The sequence below is a fragment of the Balaenoptera physalus genome (genome assembly GCF_965194825.1).
Source record: "Balaenoptera physalus genome assembly, chromosome: 4".
NCBI classification, from domain to species: Eukaryota; Metazoa; Chordata; class Mammalia; order Artiodactyla; family Balaenopteridae; genus Balaenoptera; species Balaenoptera physalus.
Genome location: NC_138891.1, coordinates 72,373,021 through 72,383,278, shown reverse-complemented (window position 1 = coordinate 72,383,278; position 10,258 = coordinate 72,373,021). Strand labels below are relative to the sequence as shown.

The following is a 10,258-nucleotide window of genomic DNA, read 5'->3' as shown; positions in this document are numbered from 1 at the left end:
AAAATTAGATAATGGTGGTGGTTGCACAACTCTGTGGATATATTAAAAACCACTGAACCGCACACTTTAAATGGGTGAATTTTATGATATATGAATGGGATCTCAGTAAAGCTATTTTTAAAAATAAAACATAAGAAATGATATAGTCATGTCCTTTAAGAAAAGTTATTAAAATCAACAAGGAAAATTTTAAATCATAATAATAGCTTGTTTTCAAGAACAATAGCCCTGTGTACTTGAACTGATGGCAGTGTGGCTGGATGGGAGGGGACAGATCGCAAAAATCACGGGGCTCCCTGGCTGCGGGGGTCGCCGGGTAAGAGGACTTCGCCTCCAGAGCCCCGCTTGGGCAACGGAGCAGGGACACAGGGTGCAGCTCCAGCTTCAGAAAAGAGTGAGGGAGGATGCAGAGGGGCGCGTTTGATTCCTCCTTCTTGGCCTCCCACAGCACCCTTTGTATTGTGCCATTTTAACGATCTGGACCAAGCCCCACTCATCGCGGGATCCCCAGCGCCCAAGCAAGCTCCCCAGGCGCCAAGTATGTATTGTTTGACTCAGGAAATATGGTGGGTTAATGAACGGACGAGGTGCCTCACAGTGCGCCGGCAGGTCACTGTATTCCGCTCTGGCCGCCGGGTTTGGGGGTGCGTGACAGCGAAGGGGTCCGCGGGAGCCGCGCTGGCGCTGTCTGGGGGGCGGGGGGCGCAGCCTTTGTGCAGAGGCTGTTCCCGGCTTCCGCCGCTGGGGGGCGGCCTCCCGCCCGCCGACCCCCGACAATAGCGCGAGGGGTGGGGAGCCGCGCGTTCCCGGAAACTTTTCCCTCGAGTCTTGACCGCCGCCGCCCGCCCCCGGGAGCGCGGAGCTGGGCGCGCCCATCTCCGGCCGGCGGTCGGCGCGCTCGGCTGGGGCCGCCGCGAAGGAACAGACTCGGAGAAGGGGACGCGCGGGGAGGCAGCGCCCGGGGCGGCGGGCAGCGGGGGGAGGCTGCGCGCGAGTCCCCGGCCAGAGGGAGGCGCGGGCACCGGGCCAGGCGGAGCCGAGACAGCCATGGAGGAGGCGCCCAGCCCCGCGCCCGCGCTCTGGAACTGGGACTACCTGGACCATTGCTTCGCCCGCCACCGTGTCTGCATCTCCTTCGGCCTGTGGATCTGCGCCTTTTCCTGCTGGATCGCCGTCCACGCGCTGTAATGGGGACTGGGGCCGGGCGGCGCCGGGGCGGGGACCGGGGCGGCCGCGGGGGGCAATGGGGCGCTGCCCTCTGCTAACTCGCGCTTGGAAATCTAGAGGGAAGGGGGCAGAAAAGGAGGATGCAGGAGACAGCACAATTGCAGCATCGAGAGGAACATTTTGCTGTAGACTGAAATCAGATACTTCTTTCCGGATTCCACGCACAAGGAGGCTGGGCTGGGAGCCAGCAGGAGGAGGCTGGGTGGTGCAGTGGACGGGGCCGTGGACCGGAGGCAGCCAGTCCTGGGTTCTAGTGTCAGCCTTTCCCCGTTTACTGGCCATGTGAGCTGGGCGAGCTATAAGATCCCTGGGGCTCGTTTTCCTCACGTAAATGGGGATGATAGCACATAGGACGGCTGGGAGGATCAAATAGTGCTGGTAAAGCTCTTACTAAGTGCTCATTAAACAGCATTATTATTGCTCCAACACTGCCATCAACCCTTGGCGGAGGGCAAGGGCCTTGGACAAGTCTCTCAATGTTTCGGGCCTCAATTTACTGGCGCTCTTAGCTGAGAAGAGGGGAGGCTAGTACCCGACTCTGGCCACAGATTTTACCCTGGTCTGTCTGACACCTGGAGTGGTTTGGCCAAGTGGTCCCCATAACCTGGGTTCTAAGGGTGAAGTCTGGCTAAAGATGGTCTCCAGATCGTCTGCCACCCTGTCCCAAGCTCTGGAGGATGGTGCCACCCACGTATTCCCTGGCAGGGGAGAAGGACCACCCCTGAGGGAGGCTGGCACCGGCTCACCTTCAACAGGCAATCACGTTCCCCTCAGGCATTTGACGCTGGTGGAGAGATTCTGCAGCCCCACTGCCCAGTCCCTGGAATATGAATAAGAAGACACTTAGAACAGTGACTGAGGGCCTTGTGCTGCCTTAACTCACTGATCCCTGCCACAGCCCCATGGGGTAGGGACTGTCATTGACCCCGCTTAGATGAGAAGCCTGAGCTGCTGAGAGGTTAACTAACTTGCCTGAGTGAATAGGGAGAACCGAAATCCCAGAACCTACAGAAGGGGGCGGGCTTGTGAGGTAAACTACCCAGATGAGAGGATGGGAACTAACAAGGCACTTTTCGTGCATTATCTCACTTGTCCCTCACCGCCGCCCTCTGAAGCCAGTATTATTAGATGTCTTACCCTCCAGGAACTAAGGCTTGGAGAGGTTAAGGAGCTGCCTCGAGAATGCCCAGTGGCCAGGCTGAGAGCACAGCCTCTGCCTTTTCGCCTTGCCTCAGCTGTGTGGGGACTGGGTCAGGGTCAGCCCGGGATCTGTGACCCCTGAGAACTGGGGAAGTGGCCGAAGGGCCGCAGGGCACACGCAGAGCCGCCCCACGTAAAGCAGAAGGCCTGCCTTTAACTCACCTTTCACCATAGGCCTCAGTTTTCTCCTTTCTCAAATGGGAGGGTTGAAATGAATTACTTCTCTTTTTTTATAAATTTATTTATTTATTTGTTTCTTTTATTTTTTTGACTGCGTTGGGTCTTGGTTGCTGCACATGGGCTTTCTCTGGTTGCGGTGAGCAGGGGCTACTCTTCATTGCGGTGCGCAGGCTTCTAATGGCAGTGGCTTCTTTTGTTGCGGAGCACGGGCTCCAGGCGCGCAGGCCTCAGGAGTTGCGGCACGCAGGCTCAGTAGTTGTGGCTCGTGGGATCTAGAGTGCTGGCTCAGTAGTTGTGGTGAACGGGCTTATTTGCTCCGTGGCATGTGGGATCTTCCCGGACCAGGGCTCGAACCCGTGTCCCCTGCATTGGCAGGCGGATTCTTAACCACTGCGCCACCAGGGAAGCCCTAAATGAATTATTTCTAATTTGGGTCCAACTCAGAGAGTCTCTAATGTAGGAGTCTTCACTCCTGGGCCTTGAAACAGTTTCAGGACCCAAATTAACTGTTGGTGTTCCTACTGTGAGCTTTGGGCTTCAGCTGGCCGGTCGGGGAATGTTTGGGAGCCCAATGGCCTTCTGTCCTCATTCATTAGTCCCAAGGGCTGACGCTCAGAACCAGTCAAATGGTCCTAATGATGTACAGTGAGTACCACCCTGTGGTTAAAGGAAATGAAACCAGAACTGCAATCATGCCTCAGTTTCTCCATAGAAATGGAGCAGGGAAACATCTAGAACAAAGTATTTCCAAGGTCCGATCAATGATGCTGACAGAGAGACATCTGGCCCCTTCCAGTCTGTCCTGCCTTCCTGCGCTTGTTCCTGGGGGTGGAAAGCAGGCAGTAAGGGAGAGAAGCCAGCAGTGGGCCCCTAGGGGGAGGTCAGCCCAAAGTGCCATCGCAACTTCAAGGAGTCTCCCCCAGTGTGTGAAAAACATGCACCCAAAATGAAATCAGTTTGGATGCAGCTGGCAGAAGCCAGGCCATTTCACTGCACAGATGGATTAGAAGGATTTCATTTTAATTTCAAAGAAGCAAGTTGCCTTTTTAATCCAGGCAATTAACTCTGCTCTGCAGTTAAACTGCAATGATTGGGTTACTTTTATAACACTCCTGTTTCCTTTCAAAACGTAAAAGCTGACAGCTCATTTGTCAGCACTGAGTGGTGGGTCATGAACTTGAGGCAGCCAGATTTGTAGGAGGAATTTCTTTCCTCCTTTCATGAGGTCTACCTCCTGCCATGGGCTTGTTGGTCAGAGGCTCGGCAGCTTTCCATCCTTTCTTTTCCCATCTGTAAACTAAGGTCAAAACCACCTGCTGAATATCGGGAAGAAAGTGATTCTGAAGTACATAAAGTCACAATTGCCCTTTTCAGACACCTGCTTTGGGAACCCAAACTCACATCTCTGTGTTCTGCCCACACGCCTGTCTGTCCCCGCAGGCTTCTCTATCTGAGATGTGGGAAGAAATCCGGACGGGACCAGTCGGCGCTGTGTGCTGCCTGCTGCCTCCTGACCAGCCTGTGTGACACCATCGGGGCGATTCTGGCCAAACAGCTCACCATCCAGGTGTGTTGGGCCCACAGGTGACAGTGGTTTCTGTCTTGTTCCTTCCCCATGCGAGGCAGTTTCACCTCAGGGCTTGTGCCCCTGCTGGTCTTCCTGCTCCTCCAATACCCACGTGGCTCACTGCTCACCTCCTTTAAGTCTTTGCTCAAATATCTCCTTCTCAATAAGCCCTCCCTGATCACCTGTTTAAAAGTGTGCCCTGCCTCTACCACAGGTGCTCCAGACCACCTCATCTTGCTCTATTTTTCCCTAATATACCATCGACTTTACTTATTCATTATGTTTATGGCTTATTGTATGTTAACCCCTACTAGGATGTCAGCTCCATAAAGGCAAAAATTTTTATTCGCTACCATATCCCCATCACTTAAAACAGCAGCTGAAGCATAGTAGATGTCCAATAAAAAGGGATTGTTGCTCTTACTGTTTTTAGAGCCCAGGGCCCAGCCGCAGCTCAGGCAGGGGTGTGTGAATCCTTTCCCAGGTGGTGATGTGGGCTTTGGAGCAAGTGAGAAGCAGTTTCAAGTTTTTCCAAAGTCTAGACCCTCAAACAAATCTGTGTAGAAGGGGCTTATCCCAAAACACATATCCCAAGGAGGACCTATGGGTCCCACTTCAGGGGGCTGGTCCTGGCCTTTTGCCATCCAAGGAGATGTGAAGGAGGGGAGCCTAGTGGTTGGACACAGATCTGGAGAGTTCTAGACCCTGCTGTGAGCAGCATTCTATCAGAAACAAATCACCTTTCATTCTGGGAGCCCATTCTCATTAGCTGATAGACTATAATGAGGCCTAGCTCAAGTCCAATAATAATAGCTGATATTTATTAAATACTAAACTATGTACTTGACATTAAGGGCTTTTCATGTATTAACTCATTGAATCCTCAAATCGGCCTATGGCGTGAGTGCTCTCATTATCCCTGTTTCATACATGTGGAAACTGAGGCATAGAGAGGTTAAATAACCTTGCTAAAGTCACCCTCTAGTAAGTACAGAGTCAGGATTCAAACCCCAGAACGCGTGCTCTTAAGCACTAAGTACAGTGGACCCTTGAACAACATGGGTTTGAACTGTGTGTGTCCACTTATACGTGGAGTTTTTTTCAATAAATACACACTACGGCACTACAGGATCCACAGTTGGTTGAATCCACGGATGCAGAACCTCGGATACAGAGGGCTGACTGTAAAGTTATACTTGGAATTTCCACTGCAGAGGAGTCGGTGCCCCAACCCCTGAGTTGTTCAAGTGTCGACTGTACTGTCAGTAGCTAGTGCATGTATGGGTGGGTGCATTTTACTTTCCTCCAGTCGCTGGCCTAAGCAACTTCCCATGAATCGGCCCATACAATCTACTTAACAATGAGGGAGGCACTGTTATTATCCCTGCTTTATAGATGAGGAAACCGAGGCCCAGGGAAGTTCAGTGGCTGGGCCATAGTTGCACAGCAGAGACTATGCTGTCCAGTGGAAAGTGGGGCGGGCTGAGTTCTTGTCCCATCTCTCTGATGGGCGTCTGCATAATGGGATGGTTACTTAAGCACCCCATCTCCTCGTTAGTCAAATGGAGGTGATAACCAACCTTTCCTGGGGTTGGAGGTGTCCCTGGAAGCCCTACATCAGTGGAACACACGTGGTAGAGGAGATCCAGAATGAGAGGTGCTGCAGTTGCTGAAAGATGTTTGAACACCAAGACCCTCTTTCCTTTGCTCCCAGGTCTTCACTGGTGCCTACCTAGCAGCTGTTGACCTGGTGAACTTTGTGTCCATTCTCTTCCCAGTCTGCAGCTCCAAAGTCAAGTCCAATTCAGGTAAGCGTGCTGCCATCTGTTCCTGTCTTCATCCATCCACTCATTTCATCCATCAGTGTGCTGAGTGCCTCTCCCTGTCACGCCCGAGCCTGGACCCTGCCAGGCACAGACGAATGGGCGAGCTCCCTGGCTTCACCCAGAGGGGGGAGTCAGGGGCCTAAAAGGTAGTTAGCGCTGCTAGTAAGGGGGTGTGGGCACACAATGGGCAACCAGAGGAGGGGAGGGGCTGCAGGTGTCAGAGAAGGACGTGACGTCGGAACTGGGGCCGCAAGGAGGGGCATTCCAGGTGAAAGAGCAGCATGGGCAGAGGTCAGGAAGGGGAGCGGGCAGGGCTTTGGGGATGGGCAGCGATACTCAGTGTGCAAGTCCAGGGGCTCCAAGCGAAGCACCTGGGCTGCCTCAGGCCGAGCAGGGGCTGGAAGTGACTGAGATGGGACGAGTAGCCTTAAGCATGTGGGACTGGGACGTTCCTGAGAAGGGGCACCAGTGTGTCCCAAAAGGAAATGCTTGCATCAGGGGGTAATGTAAGATGCTCGAGGCTGCCCAGAGGAGGAATGTTCTTTTTGGAATTGTTCAGAGGAGGATCTGTCTTCTATTTCAAGGAGACTTTCAAAGACGATGCTTATCCTACTCACAGCTTTGGTGCCTTGGCACCAGTGTGCCCACTCATAGTACATTCACCAAGCTTGTGCCGGTTCCACTCTGTGCCGGGCTCCGTGCAGATTATAGAACTGGCCGGGCACGGTGCCTGCCTTCAGTGGTCTCCAGTCTAGGACGGGCGACTCTGTGTGCACGCAGACGCATATGATAACGGATCACGTTGCCCTGCCTTGAAACATAACACACTGCGGGGGAAGAGTGCCAGTCATGGGTGGTGGGGGGATAAGGGGAAGGGGGGAAAACCCAACCACAGGCCCTTGAAGGGGGTGGTGAGGGGCTGGCCTGTGCAACAGTGTGGGAGCCCATCCTGGCCTCGGGTCTGGGGTCGACACCAGTTCTTCCCACGCAGCTGTCTGTCGAGTTCCAGATCCCGGGAGCCCTATGGGATCTTGGTGTCTGTTGCAGGTCGGGGCTCCCGGGAGAGAAAGAGGAGGCGGCAGCTCAGGGCCAGCATATTTGCCCTGGTCCTGCCGCTGAGCCTGGGCCCAGGCTGGGCTCTGTGGGCCGCTGTCCCGAAGACTTCAGGCCCCATCCGAGGGCCACAGCGGAGGCTGCTGGGAAGCCTGGTACAGGTGAGGCCGAGCCTGCTCAGGGGAACCTGACGGGGGAGAATGCGGGCCCCTCCCCTCCTCCTAGTTCCAACAAATGCCCTGGGGGTGGGCGTCAGGGTTAGGCCTTGTTGGGAAGAACCTCCTAAAAGCAGAAAAGGACGGGCCTGGGGAGCATGGGCATCTCCTCGGGGTGCTGAGTGTCTCACTCTTCCCGCAGGACAATACTGAAATCCTTGGCTACCTGCTGGGCGGCATCGCAGCCTTGGGCTCCTGGGCTTCCCGGATCCCCCAACTCTCCAGAATCGTGAGTCTGGGGCCGGGACTGTGGGTTCCAGCTGGTCTGGTCTTAGGGCATCTGGGAGTATCCTCCCAGCTCCAGGTCACCGGGGTGGAGAGGTGGTGTCTCCGTTCACATGCGCGTGTGGGTGTGTACGTGGGTGTGTGTGCATGTATACACGTGTGTACGGGCAGCGGACAGCCGCCCCCAGGCCTCGGGGGGTCCTGAGGCTCACAGGGAGAGGGCCCTGTGTTCTCTCCATTTCTCGTAGCAAGGGAAAGGCAGGCTCTCCGGAAGGAGCCCCTGAGTGTGGATGGGCAAGCACCCCATGAAGGAATGAGAAGATGTGAGGTTTTAGAGAACAGGATCATGCAGCTCCTGCGCTCTGTGTATTCGAGAGTGTCTTGTTGGCAGATATTTTCCAGGCATCTGGGATGAGGGAAGCCCTGTGATGGCCAGTCCCTTGGGGGAAACGGACGTGCCTTGAGATGCCCTGCTTGCCCTTGGGGAGCTCACAGTCTCCCCAAGGAAGACACAGAAATGGAAAGCAGGATGTTTGAATGCTCTAAGAAAGAATCAAATGTTTGGGGTTTTGGAAGAAAGAGAGAAGCCTCCTACATTATTCAAATGAGCGAGGGTGAAAACTGTTCACACTGCCAGGCACTGGGTGCTGGCGCGGCCCCAGGTGGGCAGCGAAGGCCAGGTGGGGTCTGAGGAGGCAGAGGCGAAGGGAAGGCGCCCAGGGCAGAGGCGAGTGTGCGGGAAAGGCCACCGAGGCGGGAGAGCGCCTGCCAAAGAGCCACGTATCATGGACGCGTGAAAATGGCCGGGCCTGACACCAGAAATGTGACGGCCCATCATTTAGTCTTGCCCAAGAGCACTGTGGTTTAATAGCAATCCCAGGAGAACAGGATTTGAGGAGGTGGGTGCTTAGTTGACCACTCGTGGGAGCTGCAGCCTGAAACCTCCCGGGGCACAGGGCCTCACCAGCAAAGATGCTGTCTCCAGGGCAAGGGAGGGGGGCATGGGGGGCACTGTGCTCAGTTCAGCCGCCGCTGGGACGGGCCTCCAGGGTGTGGTCAGGGCTGGGAAGCCGTGCCACATGAGGACCTCTGAAGGAACCGCTTCAGTGCCCTGACCACCTGTATTAGTTTCCTGCTGCTGCCATAACAAAGTATCCCAGACTCTGAACAACAGAAACGTACTGTCTTTAAGTCCTGGAAGCCAGAGGTCCGATACCGAAGTGCCAGCAGGGCCACACTCTTTCTGAAGGCCCTAGAGAGGAATCTGTTCCAGGCCTTTCTCTAAGCTTCTGGTAGTTCCTTGGCTGGTGGCAGCACAACCCCAGGATGTGTGTGAAGTTCTCCCTGTGTGTGTGTGTGTGTGTGTGTGTGTGTGTGTGTGTGTGGTCACATGGCTTCCCTCCATACGTTTCTGTGTCTGACTTTCCCCTTTTCACAAAGACACAGTCATCTTGGATTAGAGCCCACCGTAATAACCTCAGCTTACCTTGATCATCTGCAAAAACCCTATTTCCAGATAAGGCCACACTCACTACCTCTGGCGGTTGGGACTCCAACATCTTTTTGGGGTGACACAATTCAACCCATAACACCATCCCACCTAAGATAGCCCCAGGCCAGCCCCACCTCTGTGTCCCTCCCTCTGCTTCACTTTCTTCATCGCATTTATCACAGCCTGAATTAGCTCCTTTAGTTATTTACCAAGTTGCTGCTGGTCCCCTCGCAGAGCATCAGCCCTGTGAGAGCAGTGACCTTGTCTGTTCTATTTCTCACTGTGTTCCACGTGCTTGGGGTCTGCCCAGGGTATGTTCCAGCAGACACTTCTTAATGAGTCACTGCATTTGGCCTAGAAAAAAGGAAGCTCATGGATACAGGAAACAGAGGGCTGTCTGGGGGCAGAAAGAGCAGCCTTGTTCTTCTCAGTCTCGGAGAACAGGACCAAGACCAGAATCGATAACCAAGAGGTTACTGGGAGGGCCGCTTCCCATTCGGTGAAAGGAGGAATTCCATGGGTTAGACACTTTGCCCAGTGCCTGGCATGTTGAGAACAATTGGTATTGTTATTCCTGCTTTAGGAGGTAGTGAGCTCCTCATTACTGGAGGCATTCAAGCCTGATGGCCCCTTGGCAAGAAGATAGAGGGAGAGTGCAAGGGGACTGAGCTGGGCAATCTCGGAGGGGCTGCCAGCCCTGAGTGTCTCTGGTCCCATGAATAACCCAGAGCCAGGGTTCCCTCATTAGGGAGAAAGCCAGCAGGGTTGCAGTGCTATGGGAAGCCAAGCCAAGCCAGCCTGGACTTGGACCCTGGGTCCCCCAGAAGCCGCTTCTAATTTACCCCTGGAGGGGGTGCTGAGGAGCAGCCTGGCTGAGTGGCTTTGGTGGGAAAAGATCCCATTTTTCCAGGAGCAAGTCCTTGAACAGGACAAAGGGTGTGAAACACGCACTGATCAGTAAAGCGTTGTGCTGACAACGCCGGGAATCACTGCTGCTGTAAGAGTGTCTGAGGCACAGCCCGCTTCCAGTCCCCAGCGCGGATTTGCCGGGAAGCCACCAGGCAGGTCATCCTCCCAGCCGTCTGTCCTGACCTGCTAGACAGGCCTGTGTGTGCTGGAGAAATTCATACCACATCTCGAGTCACCAAGCCACTTCCAGTCTTCAAGCAGTGATGCTTGGAGCACAGCTGTGTGTTCAGCGCCGCAGGCGGAGCCCTCTAGACCCTAGCACCGACCCTGAGAAGAGCTTGAGTTCTGAGTCAGTGGGCGCTGG

General features: G+C 54.6%; 1 protein-coding gene across 11 annotated transcripts in view; it reads left to right on the top strand.

Moving 5' to 3' along the window:
* The first annotated feature begins 764 nt into the window (after positions 1 to 764).
* Positions 765 to 10,258, top strand: part of TMEM44 (transmembrane protein 44) — a 33,537-nt gene continuing 24,043 nt past the window's right edge. For 4 of the 11 annotated variants that reach the window (XM_082460686.1, XM_082460688.1, XM_082460687.1 and 1 more), the window contains exons 1-5: positions 769 to 1,184; positions 4,048 to 4,174; positions 5,889 to 5,982; positions 7,048 to 7,214; positions 7,411 to 7,497. In XM_082460686.1, coding sequence (XP_082316812.1) covers positions 1,048 to 1,184; positions 4,048 to 4,174; positions 5,889 to 5,982; positions 7,048 to 7,214; positions 7,411 to 7,497 — 612 coding nt within the window. In that variant the 5' untranslated portion in view covers positions 769 to 1,047. Of the gene's footprint in view, positions 1,185 to 4,047; positions 4,175 to 5,888; positions 5,983 to 7,047; positions 7,215 to 7,410; positions 7,498 to 10,258 lie in introns of all 11 variants that reach the window. The other 7 variants (XM_082460685.1, XM_082460689.1, XM_082460694.1 and 4 more) reach the window with 4 other exon arrangements.